At 46.5% G+C, this 22,798-nt stretch overlaps 1 protein-coding gene across 1 annotated transcript in view; it reads left to right on the forward strand.

Moving 5' to 3' along the window:
* ITGA1 (integrin subunit alpha 1) overlaps positions 1 to 22,798 on the forward strand; it is a 409,880-nt gene that overhangs the window by 61,404 nt on the left and 325,678 nt on the right. Inside the window, 1 exon segment of the mRNA XM_030193116.1 lies at positions 14,288 to 14,408. Coding sequence (XP_030048976.1) covers positions 14,288 to 14,408 — 121 coding nt within the window.

Consider the following 22,798-nt stretch of genomic DNA (forward strand, 5'->3'; position numbering starts at 1 on the left):
AGAGATTCTCCCCCTTCTGCAATAATATTTTCTTATCCAGTCCTTACTACAGGATTTCTATCTCTCTCTCCTCTGTCAACTCTGCCCCCTACACCTGGAACTTCCTTTGATCTGCATCCTGAAAGTCTCTCAAAGGCTAATACACACATTCATGTGAACAGCAAATGGACAACAAATGGCAGGAGCTCATTGTCTTTCACTTGGTCAGAGGAAGGTGGGGGAAAGAGGTGGGGGTACTTGCTCCACCTGGCCTGCTTAATATCATTGTAATTTACAGAAAAAATGAGAAATTTCCACTTCTCATCGTCTGTACATTAATTCTTAGATATCAGATACTTAGCAGCACTGAAACTGCTTGGTTCAGGCCTTCATAAGCACAATGTACACCTCCACCAACAGTCTGAGACCCAAAATGGATGCGCAGCAATTTTCATTTTGTCGCATGTCCATTTTTAGCCAAAAAAAGGCCTTTTTTACAGGCACGCTAAAAATGGATCGTCGCGTGCCCAAAACCCGCGCCTACACTACCGCAAGCCATATTTTAGCGTGCCTTTGTAAAAGGACCCCTAAGTGCTTACTGTTGCCAACTAAATTAACCTTGAATTTTCAATGATGGACCGTGTCTGGGCACTAGTTATTTGGGGCTTTATGGGCGAGTGCTGGCAGCTGACATTTAACTGGGGTTCGCAAGTAATAATCTGATGATTCAACTATTGGAAGTTTCATAAAAATCTATAAGACCACCTTCAGCAATTACAGTACCCATAAAAATAATCTTATCCTATTCTTAACCACTCCATTGAGTGAAAAACCAGGTTTTCAACATCCCCTAAATTTTTTTAGGATTGGTCTCTTACTGCATAATAGTAGCTGATTCTATTCTGCTGGTGCTCTCCCAGCCAATGTCGTTTTTTTACTTGTTTTTACCAATCTACACCTCACTTAAAAACCAGCTGCAAGTGTACATCACATCCACTTCTGATCTCAGTATTCTTGTCAGACTCTGTTTGTCCCCTTCTACCGGTAAGCTGTAGGATGACTTCCTAGGAGCCACTTCAGGATAGGGGAATCTCCCTCATTTGAGAAAGAAAAGTATTTTTTCTCAGTACTGTTTAGGATTCTGTGAGGTGGCTCCCTAAAGCACAGTTTTCAACCCATCTTCGGGACATGCCAAGGTTGTCTCTAGTTTTCAAATTATCCATAATGAATATGCATGAGATAAGTTTGTATGCACATATCCATTATATGCAAATCTGTCTCATCCATATTCATTATAGTAGTTCTGAAAACCAGACTGGCTTGCAGGCTTATTTTCAAAAGAGAAGGGCACCCATCTTTCGACACAAATCGGGAGATTGGCATCCTTCTCCCAGGGTCGCCAAAAAAGGCATAATTGAAAGCCGATTTTGGGCGTCCTCAACTGCTTTCCATCATGGGGACGACCAAAGTTCACGGGGGCATGTTGGAAGCATACTGAAGGCAGGACTGGGGCGTGCGTAACACATGGGCGTCCTCGTCCGATAATGGGAAAAAGAAGGGTGTCCCTGACGAGCACTTGGCAGACTTGGTCCATTTTTTCTTGCGACCAAGCCTCAAAAAGGTGTCCAAACTGACCAGATGACCACCGGAGGGAATCGGGGATGACCTCCCCTTACTCCCCCAGTGGTCACTAACCCCCTCCCACCCTAAAAAAAAACTTTAAAAATATTTTTTGCCAGCCTCTATGCCAGCCTCAAATGTTATACCCAGCTCCCTGACAGCAGTTTGCAGGACCCTGGAGCAGTTTTAGTGGGTGCTGCAGTGCACTTCAGTCAGGTGACCCAGGCCCATACCCCCCTACCTGTAATGTTTGTGGAGGAAACAGTGAGCCCACCAAAACTCACCAGAAACCCACTGTACCCACATGTAGGTGCCCCCCTTCACCCCTTAGGGCTATGGTAGTGTTGTACAGTTGTGGGGAGTGGGTTTTGGGGGGCTCAGCACACAAGATAAGGGAGCTATGCACTTGGGAGCAATTTCTGAAGTCCAATGCAGTGCCCCCTAGGGTGCCCGGTTGGTGTCCTGGCATGTCAGGGGGACCAGTTCACTATGAATGCTGGCTCCTCCCAAGACCAAAGGGCTTGCATTTGGTCGTTTCTGAGATGGGCGTCATCGGTTTCCATTATTGCTGAAAACCGGGGACGACCATCTCTAAGGTTGACCTAAATGTTGAGATTTGGGCATCCCCGACTGTATTATCGAAACGAAAGATGGACGTCCTCAGCAAAACGTGGGTGTCCTGTTCGATCATACCCCTCTTGGTGTGTCCTTGGATTTGGTTTTCACTTTATGGTTGTCTCTTCTTTTGTATCTATAGCAGTGGGTGTAAACTTTTTGGTACCTAAACTCTGGTTTCTGGCAAAGCGGAATAGCTGCTATTCCTGTTACTGCAGTCAGCTGATGTGCAAAGGATAGAACAACCAGCAAGTGATATCTTGAAGAATAGAGCGATGTGGTAGCCGTGTTAGTCCACTTTTAAATATAATCTATAGAAATAGAATAAAATAAAACATAGAAAAGAAAATAAGATGATACCTTTTTTATTGGACTAACAATATATTTTTTGATTAGCTTTTGAAGGTAGCCCTTCTTTGTCAGATCAGAAATAAGCAAATTTTGATAAGTAACAGCATATGTAAGTGAAGCATTCAAGTATTTCAGTGACAGTCTGAAAGGATCAGGGAGGGCTGATAGGATGAGGGACAGGGAGATGTGCATGGTGATCAGAAGGTGACAGAGCAGTGGAATTTCATGGTTTATAGTGGGCTAGAAAACCCAGATCTTTGTTAAGTCCTGTCTGGTGGGTGTCAGAATGGAGAACTCAGAGTGATATAAGATGAGGCAACTAGAAAGAAATAGGCACACTACCTCCATGGATCCAGTATGGAAACATGTATTTTTTTAATATGCATAATTTACATTTATTGACAGTGCTGAGTAGATTTATATAATTTGATGGACTGGGAATAACAAATATTACTGCAGAGCTCAGAGCTTATTTTTTTTTTCTGAATGTTCAGCAGATGAGAATTAGCACCTGAAGGAGAACTTCATATGAACAGGATTGGCAGGAGAAGAGTCCTGTTTGTCTAGTCTTACACTAGTATATTTTACTTAAAAACAATGCACGACTTGACAGCCTTCCGAAAATTACTAAAGACCAACCTGTTCAAAAAGACTTATCATAATGATCCTTCATAAATGACCTGACATCAGTACTCTACCAGAACAAGATAACATTGAACTCTTTATACTTGTTTATCTCAATTACTTTGTCACCAGTGAACGTTATGCATTACCCCCTTATCTCTTATGCCTGTAATGAACTGTTTATTTACTTACCTTAATTTATTTTAATACATTTTGGACTTTAAATGTTATAATACCTTGTATTTCTCATTCCGTAAATGGCGATCACCATTATGGCTTTATGTAAGCCACATTGAGCCTGCAAAAAGTTGGGAAAATGTGGGATACAATAAATTAATTGTCGCCCCCAATCAGAGCCACTTCTGAGAGACAATTAAGTACTATTGGCAACATTGTCATTCACCATCATTTGGTGCATAGGAAGAGGAATGGCCTGCAGGAAAAGGGAGGTGATCATGCTTCTAAATAAGTCTCTGGTGAGACCTCAGAGTATTGTGTACAATTCTGGAGACTGTACCTTCAAATGTAGAAATAGGATGGTGTCGGTCCCTAGAGTGGCCACTAAAAATGGTTAGTGGTCTTCATAAAGTGTATAGAGACAAGACTCATAGACCTCAATTTGTATTCTTTGGAAGAAAGGCAACAGAGAGGAGATATGATTGAGACATTTAAATATCTCCATGACATAAATGCACAGGAAGCAGGTCTCGTTCAACTGAAGGGAGGGTATAAGATTAAAAAAATGGATAGTAATCTAAGGAAATACTTTTTTACGGAAAGGGTGATAGATGTGTGAAGTGACCTCCTGGTGGAGATGGGGAAAGGCATATGGGATCTCTTAGGGGGAGGAGGAGATAATGGATGTTATGGATGGGCAGACTGGATGGGCCATATGGCTTTTATCTGCTGTCATTTATTGTTTCTATTAATAAAAAATACTAAAATGCTTGTATTGGGTCAAGAATCTATATTAGTCACTGGCTGCTTTGAGGTAGTTGAGAAAGATTGGTCAAATAGAAGAGAACTTTAGTTGTTAAATAATATGAAGAGAGAAGTAACAGTGAGGATGACAGTCATATAGATGACAGTAATGACGTTGCTAGTATTGATTGTGGTGGCCTTGCTGTTTAGAAAATGGCATCCTTCTGGGGTGTGCAGTAGTCTAAAAATCAGTGAAAGATCATAAAGATTGGACAACCCATCTGTACCTGTATGTCCATGAAAGTAGGAGAAATTGATTTCATCAAATGTTTTAAATTAGGCAATAGTGCATTTAAGGGTACAAGGTTTATTGCAAAATGTCTCAGCTTGAATTATGCTAAAGGTATGACTAAAAGCTTAACCAAATGGGATAAACCTCTTAATTATAGAACCAAATTGCACAATAGAGGAAAAAATGTTCACCACATAAAACACACATTACTGTCAGCATGCGCTGTCCAGTTATGGTCCCGGTTCCAGTTCGTAGAGGCAGTGGGTTCCCAAGAATACACAATCCACACGGGTTTGGATATATATAGAAAGTATATTGTATTTGCATATATAGGCTCACAGCACTTAGTACAGATAAATATTGCAATGCTGTATCTGTGTGTGTGTTTAGATGGGAATCAATGAGAGAAAAGTAAGGATAGGGGTGTTCAGAGGAAAAAAGAGAGAGCGAGAGCTTTGGGGTAGGGCTGAAGGAGAAGAGGGGAACAGAGCCAGGTGCTCTGGGGCTAAAGATGGGGGTATGCAGAGAAAGAAAAAGAAGCGAGAGCAGAGCCATGTGCTCTGCTTTATATATATATATATATATATATATATATAACAGGGAGGGATCAAATAACTTCTTTCCTTCCCAGCCTTTGCTATCAGCTATTTCATTTGCAAACTCATGATGTAGGGAAGGTGAGCATTTTCACAGGTTTTAATCTTTGAAGTCCCTAGTTTTGGAGACTATCTGTCTGGCTTTCATTGTTCTCAGAGAGCCCTGGTCCCAGATGCCCAGAGAGGACAAAGGTATGTTAAGTAGGGGTACTTGAGAAACAAAGGGCTAGCAGGCAGCTGGGCAATATTTGGTCCATCTGCCATCCTCAGGGATTCCTGAGGGAGGGGGGAGTTATCAGAAGCTGGTTTCATATTAATCTAAGTATGTCCAGCAATCCTGACATCTCAGCAATCCTGACATCTCCACCACTTTTTTTTTTTTTTTTGTGCATGGAGGCAAGATGGAAGCAAACCTGGATACTTGATAGATGTCAGGATTGCTGGACATACTTAGATTAATATGAAACCAGCTTCTGATAACTCAGAAATCCTGACAATTACCATCTAAATAAAAAAAAAAAAGATGAACAAAACGGAAAAATCCTGTAAATGACATGGGGAAACTAAACAAAACAAGGTGACACTTTTAGTAAAGTGTGGTAAGTTTTGCATTTACCACAATTTATCTCACAAATTAATGTACAGGATGGGGTAAGTTCTATAAATTGTACCAAAGCAATTTGGTGCTAAGTGATATTCTGTAAAGGGCATGCAGCTTATATAGAATAGCGCTTAGGCATGGATCCTGCACCTAACTTTGTGTACTGAATTTACATAATCTGAAACCAGGTGTAAATGCTGGTGCCCAGGTTAGGTGTGCTTAGACCACATTCTGTAATTCTATGCGCAGCTTTTCAGAAGGCCCCTGACATGTCTCTGGCCATTCACCCTTTTCAGATATGCACTGTGAGAGTTGGGGGCTGACCCTTATAGAATAGTGTTCAGCCACTTGCACATGCAGATTTTTTGGTACCAATTAACTGCAATAATTGCTTGTTAGCGCCCAGTTATTGCTAGTATACCTAGGAAGAAATAAATCACCCAAGGCTGCGTCAGTTAGGAATTTACTTAGATACCTTAATTCTTATCAAGTATTTGTACAATTAGCAGATTAGTGGTCTCACTGGGAGTACAGAACATTGCTACACAAAATTACTTCTGTATCTGAGACTCCAAAGAATATACAAGCAATCAAGTGCTTTTATTTATTATTCTCCAAATATATGTATAAAAGATTCAAAACCACTTATGAGAAAGCAGTAGGATTATTTGCCAATTCAGATACAAATTGATTTTCTCATGAGAGAGAGCAGCCCTGCTTGCACAAAGGTGTTCTCCGAGGACAAGCAGGCTGCTTGTTCTCACTGATGGGTTGACGTCCTCGGCAGCCCCCTCCATCGGAAAGTTTACTAGCAAAGGCCTTTGCTAGTCCTCGCGCGCCCATGCGCACTGCGCATGCGCAGCCGTCTTCCCGCCCGAAACCGGCTCGAGCCGGCCAGTCTTCTTTCGTCCGCGCTCGGTACGGTTGTGTTACACCGTTCGTGCCCCAGAGAGTCGACCTCGCGCGTCCTTTTCGACGTGTTTTTCTCTTCAACTTTTCTCAAAAAGTTCGGGAAGCGCTCCGGAAGTGTTCCGGAACACCCTTTCGGGTTTTTCTGCCCTTCCCGTATTCTTCAGTTTTTTGCCCCGTAAGTTTTCTTTCGTTGTCGGGGTAGGCCTCTTTTGGCCTCGGTCGAGATTTTTTCTCCCTCTAAATTTTGGTGCTTCAATTTTCGCCATTTCGGCTTTTGATTTCGCCGGCGTGATTTTTCCGCCCATGACATCGAAGCCTTCCAGCGGCTTCAAGAAGTGCACCCAGTGCGCCCGGGTAATCTCGCTCACTGATAGGCACTCTGCGTGTCTTCAGTGTCTAGGGGCCCAGCACCGCCCTCAGAACTGCAGTCTGTGTTCCCTGTTACAAAGGCGGACTCAGGTAGCGAGACTAGCCCAGTGGAACGTTTTGTTCTCGGGCTCTTCGTCGGCATCGGCACCGGAGGCATCGAGTGCATCGACGTCGTCAGCGTCCGGACCATCTTCCTTGGCTGCCGCTCCATCGACTGCATCGAGGCATCGGACCTCTGCATCGGCGCCGAGGCATCGGGCGACTGCATCGACGTCGGTGGTACCGAGACTTCGTCTGCTGATGTCGTCGGACGGAGGTGCATCGTCAGGAGTGCAGGTGAGGGCTGTCCATTCCCCTGCTGGTGGCGGTGAGCCTTCGGGTGGGTCTCCTCCTACCCTGAGGGCTCCTGCGGTACAGCCCCCCCGGGATCGACCCTCTTCGGTCTCGGCCCCGAGGAAGCGACGGATGGATTCTACGTCCTCCTCGTCGGTGCCGGGGAGCTCCGGTGACATGCTTCGGAAGAAGTCGAAGAAGCATCGACACCGGTCTCCTCCCCATGTCGGCACCGAGAGCTCTGGGTCGCCGAGGGATTCGGCACCCAGTAGGCATCGGCACCGAGAGGACCGCTCACCCTCTGTTCAGGAGGTGTCGATGCGCTCCACTCTGGACAGCCCGGAACAGCCTCCTCGCCCGGAACAGGTTCTGACGTCGACGCCTGCATCGACCTCTCAGCCTTTTTCTGCAGCCACTCTAAACGAGAGCCTCCGGGCCATTCTCCCAGAGATTCTGGGAGAGCTGTTGCGCCCTACCCCTCCGGTACCGGCGGTGCTTGCGCCTCCGGTACCGTCGAGCACGGCGCCGGCTTGCCCATCGCCCAGGTTGAGGTCCCCGACGTCGGTACCGCGTGCGGTGCCGACCGCGGCCACCTCCCAGGAAGGCTCCCCGACTACATCGGCGGAGGGAGCTTCGCCGATGCGGGCGAGGGAATCTACCTCTCGACGCCCCCACCGTGGACGGGGTTCCACCGAGTCGAGTAGGGCGAGGTTGCAGACACAGGTTCGTGAACTTGTGTCTGACACCGAGGGTGAGGCCTCGTGGGAGGAAGAGGAAGATCCCAGATATTTCTCTGACGAGGAGTCTGAGGGTCTTCCGTCTGATCCCACTCCCTCTCCTGAAAGACAGCTTTCTCCTCCCGAGAGTCTGTCTTTTGCTTCCTTTGTCCGGGAGATGTCTACGGCCATCCCCTTCCCGGTGGTTGTGGAGGACGAGCCCAGGGCTGAAATGTTTGAGCTCCTGGACTATCCTTCTCCACCTAAGGAAGCGTCCACTGTTCCCTTGCACCATGTCCTGAAAAAGACATTGCTTGCGAACTGGACCAAGCCACTAACTAATCCCCACATTCCCAAGAAGATTGAGTCCCAGTACCGGATCCATGGGGACCCAGAGCTGATGCGCACTCAGTTGCCTCATGACTCTGGAGTTGTGGATCTGGCCCTAAAGAAGGCTAAGAGTTCTAGGGAGCATGCTTCGGCGCCCCCGGGCAAAGACCCTAGAACCTTAGACTCCTTTGGGAGGAAGGCCTACCATTCTTCTATGCTCGTGGCCAAAATCCAGTCTTACCAGCTCTACACGAGCATACACATGCGGAACAATGTGCGGCAGTTGGCGGGCTTGGTTGATGCTCTTCCCCCTGAGCAAGCCAAGCCTTTTCAGGAGGTGGTCAGGCAGCTGAAGGCGTGCAGAAAATTCCTGGCCAGAGGAGTTTATGACACTTTTGATGTTGCGTCCAGGGCCGCTGCTCAGGGTGTGGTGATGCGCAGGCTCTCATGGCTGCGTGCCGCCGACCTGGAGAATAGACTCCAGCAGCGGATTGCGGACTCGCCTTGCCGTGCGGACAACATTTTTGGGGAAAAAGTCGAGCAGGTGGTAGAGTCTCTCCACCAGCGGGACACCGCATTCGACAAGTTCTCCCGCCGGCAGCCTTCAGCTTCTACCTCTACAGGTAGACGATTTTTCGGGGGAAGGAAGACTGTTCCCTATACTTCTGGTAAGCGTAGGTACAATCCTCCTTCCCGACAGCCTGCGGCCCAGGCTAAGCCCCAGCGCGCTCGCTCTCGTCAGCAGCGTGCGCCTCAGCAAGGCCCCGCGGCTCCCCAGCAAAAGCAAGGGGCGAGCTTTTGACTGGCTCCAGCAGAGCATAGCCGACATCCAAGTGTCAGTGCCGGGCGACCTGCCAGTCGGAGGGAGGTTGAAAGCTTTTCACCAAAGGTGGCCTCTCATAACCTCCGATCAGTGGGTTCTGCAAATAGTCCGGCAAGGATACACCCTCAATTTGGCCTCAAAACCTCCAAATTGTCCTCCGGGAGCTCAGTCCTACAGCTTCCAGCACAAGCAGGTACTTGCAGAGGAACTCTCCGCCCTTCTCAGCGCCAATGCGGTCGAGCCCGTGCCATCCGGGCAAGAAGGGCTGGGATTCTATTCCAGGTACTTCCTTGTGGAAAAGAAAACAGGGGGGATGCGTCCCATCCTAGACCTAAGGGCCCTGAACAAATATCTCGTAAAAGAAAAGTTCAGGATGCTTTCCCTGGGCACCCTTCTCCCCATGATTCAGCAAAACGATTGGCTATGCTCTCTGGACTTGAAGGATGCCTACACTCATATCCCGATACTGCCAGCTCACAGACAGTATCTGCGATTTCAGTTGGGCGCACGCCACTTCCAGTACTGTGTGCTACCCTTTGGGCTCGCCTCTGCGCCCAGGGTGTTCACAAAGTGCCTAGCTGTGGTAGCAGCGGCGCTTCGCAGGCTGGGGGTGCACGTGTTCCCATATCTCGACGATTGGCTGGTGAAGAACACATCCGAGGCAGGAGCCCTGCAGTCCATGCAGATGACTATTCGCCTCCTGGAGCTACTGGGGTTTGTGATAAATTACCCAAAGTCCCATCTTCTACCAGTGCAGAAACTCAAATTCATAGGAGCTCTGCTGGATTCTCGGACGGCTCGTGCCTATCTCCCAGAGGCGAGAGCCAACAACTTGTTGTCCCTCGTCTCGCGGGTGCGAGCGTCCCAGCAGATCACAGCTCGGCAGATGTTGAGATTGCTGGGCCACATGGCCTCCACAGTTCATGTGACTCCCATGGCCCGCCTTCACATGAGATCTGCTCAATGGACCCTAGCTTCTCAGTGGTTTCAGGCTGCTGGGGATCTAGAAGACATGATCCACCTGTCCACGAGTTTTCTCGAATCCCTGTACTGGTGGACGGTTTGGTCCAATTTGACTCTGGGACGTCCCTTCCAAATTCCTCAGCCACAAAAAGTGCTGACAACGGATGCGTCTCTCCTGGGATGGGGAGCTCATGTCGATGGGCTTCACACCCAAGGAAGCTGGTCCCTCCAGGAACGCGATCTACAGATCAATCTTCTGGAGTTGCGAGCGATCTGGAACGCTCTGAAGGCTTTCAGAGATCGGCTGTCCCACCAAATTATCCAAATCCAGACAGACAACCAGGTTGCCATGTACTACGTCAACAAGCAGGGGGGCACCGGATCTCGCCCCCTGTGTCAGGAAGCCGTCAGCATGTGGCTCTGGGCTCGCCGGAACGGCATGGTGCTCCAAGCCACATATCTGGCAGGCGTAAACAACAGTCTGGCCGACAGGTTGAGCAGGATTATGCAACCTCACGAGTGGTCGCTCAATTCCCGAGTGGTGCGTCAGATCTTCCAAGAGTGGGGCACCCCCTTGGTGGATCTCTTTGCATCTCGAGCCAACCACAAAGTCCCTCAGTTCTGTTCCAGGCTTCAGGCCCACGGCAGACTGGCATCGGATGCCTTCCTCCTGGATTGGGGGGAGGGCCTGCTGTATGCTTATCCTCCCATCCCTCTGGTGGGGAAGACTTTGTTGAAACTCAAGCAAGACCGAGGCACCATGATTCTGATTGCTCCTTTTTGGCCGCGTCAGATCTGGTTCCCTCTTCTTCTGGAGTTATCCTCCGCAGAACCGTGGAGATTGGAGTGTTTTCCGACCCTCATCACGCAGGACGAAGGGGCTCTTCTGCATCCCAACCTCCAGTCTCTGGCTCTCACGGCCTGGATGTTGAGGGTGTAGACTTTGCCTCTTTGGGTCTGTCAGAGGGTGTCTCCCGCATCTTGCTTGCTTCCAGGAAAGACTCCACTAAGAGAAGTTACTTCTTTCATTGGAGGAGGTTTGCCGTCTGGTGTGACAGCAAGGCCCTAGATCCTCGCTCTTGTCCTACACAGACCCTGCTTGAATACCTTCTGCACTTGTCTGAGTCTGGTCTCAAGACTAACTCTGTAAGGGTTCATCTTAGTGCAATCAGTGCATACCATTACCGTGTGGAAGGTAAGCCGATCTCAGGACAGCCTTTAGTTGTTCGCTTCATGAGAGGCTTGCTGTTGTCAAAGCCCCCTGTCAAGCCTCCTACAGTGTCATGGGATCTCAATGTCGTTCTCACCCAGCTGATGAAACCTCCTTTTGAGCCACTGAATTCCTGCCATCTGAAGTACTTGACCTGGAAGGTCATTTTCTTGGTGGCAGTTACTTCAGCTCGTAGAGTCAGTGAGCTTCAGGCCCTGGTAGCCCAGGCTCCTTATACCAAATTTCATCATAACAGAGTAGTCCTCCGCACTCACCCTAAGTTCTTGCCAAAGGTCGTGTCGGAGTTCCATCTGAACCAGTCAATTGTCTTGCCAACATTCTTTCCCCGTCCTCATTCCTGCCCTGCTGAACGTCAGCTGCACACATTGGACTGCAAGAGAGCATTGGCCTTCTATCTGGAGCGGACACAGCCCCACAGACAGTCCGCCCAATTGTTTGTTTCTTTTGATCCCAATAGGAGGGGAGTGGCTGTAGGGAAACGCACCATATCCAATTGGCTAGCAGATTGCATTTCCTTCACTTACGCCCAGGCGGGGCTGGCTTTTGAGGGTCATGTCACGGCTCATAATGTTAGAGCCATGGCTGGGTCGGTAGCCCACTTGAAGTCAGCCTCCATTGAAGAAATTTGCAAAGCTGCGACGTGGTCATCTGTCCACACATTCACATCTCATTACTGCCTGCAGCAGGATACCCGACGCGACAGTCGGTTCGGGCAGTCAGTTCTTCAGAACCTGTTTGGGCTTTAGGATCCAACTCCACCCCCCGAGGGCCCTGTTTGTTCTGTTCCAGGCTGCACTCTCAGTTAGTTGGTAAATTTTTTAGGTCAATCTCAGTTATGTCCTCGCCGTTGCGAGGCCCAATTGACCATGCTTGTTGTTTTGAGTGAGCCTGGGGGCTAGGGATACCCCATTAGTGAGAACAAGCAGCCTGCTTGTCCTCGGAGAAAGCGAATGCTACATACCTGTAGAAGGTATTCTCCGAGGACAGCAGGCTGATTGTTCTCACAAACCCGCCCGCCTCCCCTTTGGAGTTGTGTCTTCCCTTGAACTGTATTGTCTTGCTACATACTGGACTGGCCGGCTCGAGCCGGTTTCGGGCGGGAAGACGGCTGCGCATGCGCAGTGCGCATGGGCGCGCGAGGACTAGCAAAGGCCTTTGCTAGTAAACTTTCCGATGGAGGGGGCTGCCGAGGACGTCAACCCATCAGTGAGAACAATCAGCCTGCTGTCCTCGGAGAATACCTTCTACAGGTATGTAGCATTCGCTTTGGCTGTAACTGTATCACTCCCTTGAAGCAGGAAATACAATCACTTATATATGCTCATTAACATAACAGGTCATACATAGGCAATCTGACAACACTCCCATCTATTGGATATTCTAATATAATGGTTAACACTGATTGGTTATGGTAATGAGTTGATTAGTATTTACTGGAAAAGCTAACAATAGACCAGTTCTTACTGGAAGACTAAGAGGCATATTTTCAAAGCACTTTGGGAGGCTAAGTTCCATAGGTTTCTATGGAACTTTGGGAGGCTAAGTGCTTTGAAAATGAGCTTGTATGTCATCTTCCTGAGGAGTTATCTTGTTCTATTTTTTACCAAAACATCTGTGACCACCATGTTGCTAAACGATGTTACTCTGTTTTTCCACCTACGCCCGTTCCTCTTTCTGCTGCATGAATGTCACAACAGATCATGGGTTCTGCAGTCACACTTAGTTCAGGTTAGAGTCATGGGCCTGTAAGATTTTTTCTCGTTTTGGATCCTGAACCAAAGTCAGCTGTAATGATAATAGACATGCTTAGTAAAAGGACCCCAAAGGTTTGGCCTGCGCACCCTTACCAAGAAGAAAGTGAATGTCCTCAAGTGGTCCAGCCAAAGCACAGTCCTGAATTCACTAGAAAATCTATGGAAAGGATTGAAGACAGCAGTTCACAAGTGATCCCCAGCTTACTTGAAAGGGCTTGAGCTATTGTGCATCATCCTGTTGTGCATGGTTGATAGACACTTATCCTGAAGAACTCTAACTATTACTACTGCAAATGGGGCTTCCACCAAGTATTCAGTCAAGGGGCATGAATACTTATGCAATCATGACTTTTTTTTAATTTCTTATTCAGTGAACCAAGCTTCTAAAAGCATTATAAATTGCATGTTTTAAGCAGCAGAATGTAAAAAACAAAACAAAAACACATATATATATATATATATATATCTATATATCTATCTATATATCTATATATAGATATATATATACATATATATCTACAAGGGTGTGAAGAGTTTTACAAGGCACTTTCTTTTTTTTGTTTTGGAGGGGTAAAAATGTTTTATTATAAGCCACGCTAAGGGCTAAGATTCCTGGCTAGCAGCAGTGGCTAGAATCTGAATAATATTTTTTTTATTCTATTCCATACTAACTGCTAATGCTTTGAATGCAGTTTAAGATTTTGATGGTAATTTCTGACTAAAGGTGACTAAAGTAGCGTATCCAGAATGTTGAGAATAACCAATTTTTTTCATGTCATCGGTCCATAAGCAGTCTGCAAAAGTTACAGAAGTTCAAACATAACTTATTTTTTCACCTAAAAAGATGGGGTTTGAACTGTTGTATTACAAATTGTTTGCTTTAACTAAATTCATTAAAACATCTTTTTTTGTTTGTTTGTTTCTGGTGACTTTAATCATCTTTTCTCAGAGATGGTCACATCTTTTAAACACTGATCTACATTGATATTAGGATTTTTCAGTACAATTTTGCTGTCATAAATTGTATGTCCTAAAATTATTTCTAAATGTATAGAATGGTAAATATAAAATAGACTTCTCACCAGAGCTTTATTTGAATCCGCTATGAATATTTCTCTGATTTATTTTGAATTCTAACATTTTTTTCTAAAGTTTGCAATGGTTTTATTAAAGCGTTCATTATGGGGCTATGTATATGCTTAAATCTGTGTTCATCATATGTATCTGTCATTTAACCATATTGTATTTTGCTTAAAGTTTTCCTGCAGATTGCTACATCATTCAACGTTGATGTGAAAAATGCGATGACCTTTAGTGGCTCAGTGGATGACATGTTTGGATATACTGTTCAACAGTATGAAAACGAGGAGGGAAAATGGTAAGCTGTTGGTGTTTTTAAACACCAGTACAAATTTGATGACGTGTGGATTATTTGGCATCAGGATCATTTAACAGTAGAGGGCAAAAGTCCAGTGGGCTAGCATCAAAACAGTAGTTTCTAAGAAGTGAATGTGAATTTGCATTTTATATGTGGCTTTCAAGCAGTCTGAGATTCTTCTTATTGTTGTTGCTATTACATAGTAACATAGTTGATGACGACGGATAAAGACCTGTATTGTCCATCCAGTCTGCCTAACAAGATAAATTCATATGATACATATAATGATACATATTCATATGATACATATAATGCCATTTTCAGGGCACAGACTGTAGAAGTCTGCCTGGCACTGCCGTTGTTCTCCAGTTATGGAAACTGAATCTGTTTGGCCACGATCAGGGCTCATATTGTAGAAGCTTTGCTTTCCAATTATTGGTGTTGTCATCTAATCACTGTTAAGCTTGTTTGGTTCCATGCCTTCTATACAGGATTCCTTTGTGTTTATCGCACACATATTTGAATTCCGTTACCGTTTTCATCTCTACCACCTCCCGTGGAAAGGGCATTATTGTAGCCCACCTTAATATTTTATGGATTCTAGATGTATTATCAGATTTTTTTTAAATGGATGTAAACATTAGAACAGGGAATTAAAGGGTATAGTTATACATGTGAGCTACTGTTAAGATGTTGTTTTACCACTAACCGATGCTACTTTACCACAGGTGGAAGTCACCAAAAGCTCAAATGTTCAAGGCTATGTGTAAAAGGCAAAAAGCTAAAAGTAATGATGTCAATCAAATTTATTCATCCATAATTGGTTAAACCTCAAAACAGCAGTGACCAGTAAGAATAGATCAAACATGAGCAATAGGCAATTACAGCAGTAAAAATAATTCAAATAATACAAAGTATGGCGTAGTATACTACTTACAATGTCAACACAATACATAATAGAACATTATAATTGATAGTGAAGGGTAAAGCAAAGATGTAATATATGGATAGATAAGAAAGTAGGAAGACCCTGATGTTACATTTACCCAGTCAATATCGGGGTAATGGAAATCACCCATTATTATCGTGTTGCCCAGTTTGTTAGCCTCCCTAATTTCCGATAACATTTCTACATCTGTCTGTTCATCCTGGCCAGTCAGACGGTAGTACACTCCTATCACTATCCTTTTCCCCTTTACACATGGAATGCCAATCCATAGGGATTCCAAGATGTGTTTTGTTTCCTGCAGAATTTTCAATCTATTTGATTCAAGGCCCTCCTTAACATACAATGCTACCCCTCCACCAATTCGATTCATCCTATCACTATAATATAATTTGTACCCCGGTATGACAGTGTCCCACTGGTTATCCTCCTTCCACCAGGTCTCAGAGCTGCCTATTATATCTAATTTTTCATTTAGTGCAATATATTCTAACTCTCCCATCTTATTTCTTAGGCTTCTGGCATTTGTATATAGACATTTCAAACTGTGTTTGTTGTTCCTATTTACATCATGCTCAGTACTTGACAGTATTAATTTGCAATATTTTGTCTGATTTTTATTTAAGGACACCTGATCTACTATGGTCTATTTTGGAACCTCACTATCAGGATACCCTATCTTCCCTGTTTTGGTGATATCTTTAAAAGATTCTGAACCATGTGCTTTTGAGCGATTGTCGGCCTTCCCGCAGTCTCTAGTATAAAAGCTGCTCTATCTCCTTTTTAAATGTTGGTGCCAGCAGCCTGGTCCCAGCCTAGTTAAGGTGGAGCCCATCCTTTTGGAATATTCTCGCTCTTCCTCAGAATGTTGCCCAGTTCCTAACAAATGTAAAACCCTCTTCCCTGCACCATTGACTCATCCACGCATTGAGACTCCGGAGCTCTGCCTGTCTCTTGGGCCTTGCGCATGGAACGGGTAGCACTTCAGAAAATGCTACCCTAGAGGTTCTGGATTTGAGCTTTCTACCTAAGAGCCTAAATTTGGCTTCCAGAACCTCTCTCCCACATTTTCCTATGTCATTAGTACCCACATGTACCAAGACAGCCGGCTGCTCCCCAGCACTATCTAAAATCCTATCTAGGTGACTTGTGAGGTCCGCCACCTTCGCACCAGACAGTCAAGTGACCAGGTGATGTTCACGTCAACCAGCCACCCAGCTATCTACATGCCTAATAATCGAATCACCAACTACAACAGCAATCCTAACCCTTCCCACCTGGGCACTAGCCTCTGGAGACACATCCTCGTTGCATTCCCTGGTGTGCTGGTCCTGTCTACAGGATTACTTCCAGCGTCACCAGGGTGATGATCTCTTTTTAGAAGTTCCCCCTCCTCCAAGGTAGCACAGGGGCTGCCAGATTGGAGGTGGGACTTCTCTACAACATCCCTGTAGGCCGCCTCTATGTACCTCTCTGTCTTCCTCAGTTCCTCGAAGTCTGATACTCTAGTTCTCTGAGAGACAGGAGCTCTTTGCATCGAGCACACACATATATGTCATGTCACCAACTGGGAGATAATCATACCTATCACACTCCATCCATCCGTAGGCCCCAAAACTATCCAAAATTTGGATGGAAATTTATGGAATATAGCAGGCAGGATGCAAATGGATATTTTTTGGATTAATTTGAAAGCCAGTATTGGTAGGGGAACTGACCTTCCCCCACCAAAAAAAATTTATAAAGCTTTCTGCAGATAATTAGAGCTGTGGAAGTTTAACCACTACTGCATTTCAAAAGTCATCCTCATTCCCTCCTGTACCTGCACTTTGGCTCAAGGGAAAAAAGCTGAAACTTCTGGTGATGGATAGCACCAAAAAGCTCTTTCAAAGCCAAATCCCCCCCCCCCCCCCCCTATTTTCCAAATTACAAGTACACTCTCAACCCCTTACGCAGGCCATCTCATCATGTTGCATCCCTACTTCCATACTCCCTTGCACCCCCACACAAGCTATACATATTCATCTTCCCTATGCCATACCACTTAGTCATAGAGCTTTCTTTTCACAACTCCCCCACAGATCCACACGTTTCTTCCACACCTCCCTAGGTCTCTCATGCATATATGTATATGCCTACATCCACATCTACTCACACCCCATATACCTCCAGTCACCTTCCATCTGCACACATACCAGTACTGTTCCTAATGCATCACACATACCTCTCACATATCTCCATCTACTTGACTCTTTCTACCCCCACACTCTCACAACCGCATTCATATACCACACACCACATACACACAAACCTCAAACCAGCTGTGTTGTATTATTGAACTATGCATGTTTTAGTGAATCCTGCCTAATTAATATGCAGGCTAAAAATAAGAAATAAATGACACGGTTATAGCCACCATACTCCCACACATATCTTACATACTTCAATATCATCACATCCAGTCTCGTATGGACCTACAACCCCCACAAATCTACATCTTTGTAGCCATCCTCAATCATACAAACCAACAACCCCTACCCACACCCTTGCATGCCTCCCACAAACATGTGCATACCCTCTATCACCTTCTCATACATACATATACATCTCAAGGTCACACACACATTATCCACACCTTTCTCCTAGAAACTGTATTTACACTACTTCAAACACCCACACCCACTTGTGGAACAGGACCAATAAGGAACTATGGAAAACTGGTGAATCCTTAATGGCTGCAAAAAACAAAACAAAACAAAACAAAACAAGCAGTGCAAGTTTTGCTAAAATCTTTTTGAAAAATTCTGATTTCCTTGGCAAAATCTGAACCATTTCTAATTTTGCTTGGACTAATGTTTTTGACATGTCTTTGAGCCAGAACAAAGAGGATTCCCAAGTTTTACTTGTAATCAAATTGAAGCCCACCAAAAAAAGCAAGTGTGGGGACCATCAATACTATATAATTCTTCTTAATGTCTCAAACATCAAAACTTAGTCAAAATTTTCTCATGGCTGCAATGAGATAGACATTTTATTTGGATTCAAGGGGATCATCAGATCTAACTGCAGCACATACCATATGAACAATTTTGTTCTTTGTTTTTCAAAGAAATGGTTGTGGTGCAAGTCTTCATAAGATCACCCTGTTTTTGTATTTTTTATAAGAATATTTTATTATTAATTTTCTTCTTTAAACCTCCAGGATGCAGCGTACGAAATTGAAAAATTCAACTTTGTTCTTTAAAGTTTAATAGCTGAACCAAGTTTTACTTGGGCACAATTCTAAACTTTTTTTTTTTAATGTGCTTAAATTTTTAGAGATGCTTGAATTTGTTACTTAGAAACCACAGAAACAACTGTCAACAACCTCTTCTTATCAAGATATTTCTGTATTTACGTGTGAAAACCACAAACCTTTCACAGTATAGTAAAGGAAATATAGATGAAACAAACTTTTGAGCAGCATCTTTTTTTTTTTTTTTTTGTAAGCAGCAGCAGCAATGATCATTCAGCAAAACATAAACTAAGCCAATAATTATCGAATATGATGATAATAAATTTAAGGTCTAGATTTAAAGAGAGGCACTAGCACATTACAGTATAGAATGGTACCTATTTACTAAAGATGTATGCATCCTTATCCTCTGCAGCAGATGAATCCAGGAACTGTTGGGTTGTATCTGCCTACCAGCAGGTGGAGATAGAGAAACACTGAACTGAAGACAGGGACTCTGGACGTCCATCTCCTCAGTCCTTCAGTATATCTCTGTCTCCAGCGGGTGGTGGACGGATTCCCTCCAGCTCCTAGATTCTGTTTAGTGGGGGCTCCTGGGCTTGGGCCAGTTGAGTCAAGGTGTGTGTGTGGCTGAAGGTGCCAGCTTTGAGGGCATATCTGGGCTCTGGTTACCTGCCTTATCCTGCTTTCCCCACTCTCCCAGTGGCCTGGCACAGGGTTTCTGGAGTGCTGCCTGCACTTCCTCACAACACTGTTTAAAGCAGCTTTTGCGGCATTAAAAAAAAAAAAATCTGTCTGGACAGCCAGGGAGTGGAGCTGTCAACAGTGCCTTCAGACGCAGGTTTTTCCCATGCGCAGGACTTGGGAGCGCGCCATTTCTTCAGCTGCGTGTGAGGCTGATTTGCTGCCGCTGGAGTTGGAGGATCTCAAATGCATGTCGGGAATGCTGGGTGCGGGTGCTAGTGGCTCAGAGGCTTCTTTGGCGGCAGTTGGGGGGTTAGAGGCGGCAGCAGGCTCCACAAGGGATTTTTTTCTCCCCAGAGTTTATTTTGATTATGCATAGGGCGTATATGATGAAGTGGGGCTTCTCGCATTCTCACTGCTCTGCCACAGCCAGGTCTCGTTGATGGGAACCGGGGCAGCTCTGCAGATGAGGACTTCAGGGCATTGCCCCCCTCCCCCCCGGTAGAGGACCCTGCACTTAAGTTCAGATGTTTAGCCACTATGTCTGATGCGGTCTACGTGGGGCCCCACTCCCTCCCTCTCTCGCTTGTAACAGGCACAGGGGAGTCTTCTAGACCCTCGCGGTTAGAGATTGTGGATGACAGCTGGCTCCTTCAACCTGAACAGGATGATCCTACTGCCGTTCGGAGTTTTCATCGGGATGAGCTCTCATCCCTGATTTCTGACACCGAGATGCTGAATATTATGGATCTGGATGTTTCATCGGCTGCTGAGGTGAGCCTGCTAAGGCCTTTCCAGTCCATGAGTCTATTGAAGAACTCATTTCTGCCCAGTGGGCTGAGCTGGATGGCGGCCTTAAAGTTGCTAGGGCGATGTCCTGTCTTTATCCTACTGGAGCCTCCCATCTGGACAATTTTTCTCTTCCAAGAGTGGATGCCTTGGTGACGGCCGTTACCAAGAAGACCATCCTTCCTGTTGAGGGAGGGGTAGCATTGAAAGTTATGCAGGATCCATTGTCTTGAGGTATCATTGAAGCACTCTTTTGAGGTTTCGGTGTTGGCATTGCAGGCGTCCATTTGCAGTTTGTATGCGGCCAGAGTGTGTCTTTCCTCGATCCAGCAGGTGCTTCAGCAGGATCAAGAGTCTGGGTCTTCTTTGCTTCTCTCTGCCCCCAGAATGGAATCTGGCCTGGCCTATCTGGCAGATGCGCTCTATGACTTGGTGAGGGTGTCCGCTAAGCAGATGGTATTGGTGGTAACTGTCTTACCACCAATACCATCTGCTTAGCGGACACCCTCACCAACTGTCTTGTCTAGGAAAAAGGTGAGCCCTTAGGTCCCGCAAGGCCCCCAGCTGCAGGCGGCCAACGGGACTTCCGGAACTGCGGGGTTGACGAACTGACCCAGTCCCGCAACTGGGAGCGAGGAGGGCAGGTGGAAAACAGAGAAGTCCAATAACAGGTCACAGGTCAGGGCAGGCGGCTATCAGAGTCGTCCAAAAACAGTCCAAAGGTCAAACCAGGAGAGCAAGGGAACGTACTGAAAACAAGAACACACAAAGACTGGCCTTGGGAAACAGAACCTGAAGCAATGTCCTGTTTCAGCCCTGCTCCTTAAATACTGTCAGCATTCAACCGCCCAGCCCCAGCCGACATGGCCGGCCAATCGGAACCCGGCTGCTGAAGAAATCCCTCTGGTTGGTTCCGTCCGGCCTCCCAGGTGGGGCTACAGCACCGGTCTCCCAATCTGGCTCCTTTTGAGGCGGAGCTTCGGATTCCCGCGCCCACGTGGAGAAGACGCCGGCCATCGCGTCTCGGCGCCATCCTCCCCGCTGGCGCAAGCACGGACCCCATAGCCGGCGACCGAGAGCCCGGAAGCCGCGATCGCCGGCCCACGGGCTCGGCCCCAGACAGGGCGGCCATTGCCGCGGCGAGCCCCGGCTCTCCGCTGCGGCCTCAAGAAGGCCGGCCCTCGCTGCAATGGACACCGGCTCTTGCTTCCCGCAGAGGAGCAGCCGGAGGGAGCGACGGATGTGACAGTAACTTCCAGATACCTGCTGTGGCTCCACCATTGGTTGGCAGACATGGCATCCAAGCAGCATCTCTCTAACTTGCCCTTTCTTGGGAAGTTACTGTTAGGTGAGGACCTGGAGAAGATTGTGAAGGATTTAGGAAATTCCAAATCTTAGCATCTGCCGGAGGATAAGTCCAAATCCTCTGGCAGGGCAAGCTACACGAGGCTCGGCAGTATCGGCCTGGTTGATCTTTGGCCACTTTTCAGCATCCTAGGTTTCAAAACCATTTGTCCTTTTGTTCTGAGAAATGGCCTTCAGGAGCGGCAACCAGGCAGGGAGCTCCGGGATGTTCCAATCATTGATGGGTCGCCGGTCCACTCTTTGGTTCCACAGATAAGGGTCAGTTGATCCTTTTCTTCGAAGAGTGGGCCAAGATTACTTTGGATCAGTGGGTCCTCAAGCTGGTCAGAGTTAGTACAGGCTGGAGCTTTCCTTTCCTGTAGGAGAGTCCTTTTTGGAATCTTGGTGCGCCTCAACCGCCAAACGGGTGACTGTAACCAAAACTCTGCAGTCGTTGCTACAGATGGGCGCGGTGAATTCCGTGCCTTAAACCAAGTTACGCGCAGGCAGGTACTCAATTTACTTTGTGGTACCTTGGAAAGGGGGGTCCTTCAGGCCGGTACTCGACCTGCAGAAGGTGAACGAGTTCCTGCGGGTTTGCCATTTCTGCATGGAAACTGTGAGGTCTGTGGTGGCAGCTGTACCTCAGAGAGGTTTATCTGCACATTCCTATTTGGTCTCCGCATTGGCGGTTTCTGTGGTTCATGATACTAAGAAATCATTTCCAGTTCAGGGCCTTGCCATTTTGACTTGGCCATGGTTCCTCATACGTTTTCCAAAGTGATGGTAGCAGTGGCTACATTTCTGAGGAAGGAAGGGATCAGGGTGTGCATCCTTACCTTGACGACTGGCTAATCCGGGGAGATTTGGAACAGGAGAGTAGTTGGGCCACCCACAGTCATCAAGCTCTTGCAGGCAGTAGGCTGGGTGATCAGCTTCCCAAAGAGTCACCTGATCCCCTCCCAGATGTTGGAATATCTGGGGGTCAGGTTCAACACGGTGCAGGGGTGCGTGTTTCTGCCGGAGGACAGATGACTCAAATTGCAGGCTCAGGCCTGCTGAGCATGTTGTGTCCACATGTCTGGAACTATGTCCAAGTGTTGGGCTCCATGTCGGCCATCCTGGAGGAAGTACCATGGGCGAGGGCTCGCATGATTGCTCTGCAGAAGGCTCTTTTGGACAGATGGTCTCCTGTTTCTCAGGAGTCACCTGCCGTGGCTTTCCACTGGCGAGGCGCAGCATGAGCTGGTGGCTGTGCCACTCTAGCCTCCAGCAGGGGATGCCATTGGTATCTCTGCAGTGGCTGGTGGTGGTTACGGATGCCATCATGCTTTCTGTAACGCAGAAACATATATTTGTCTATTAGGCCTGAATTAGAGAACAATGCCAAAA

This window comes from Microcaecilia unicolor, chromosome 2, assembly GCF_901765095.1.
Source record: "Microcaecilia unicolor chromosome 2, aMicUni1.1, whole genome shotgun sequence".
NCBI lineage: Eukaryota > Metazoa > Chordata > Amphibia > Gymnophiona > Siphonopidae > Microcaecilia > Microcaecilia unicolor.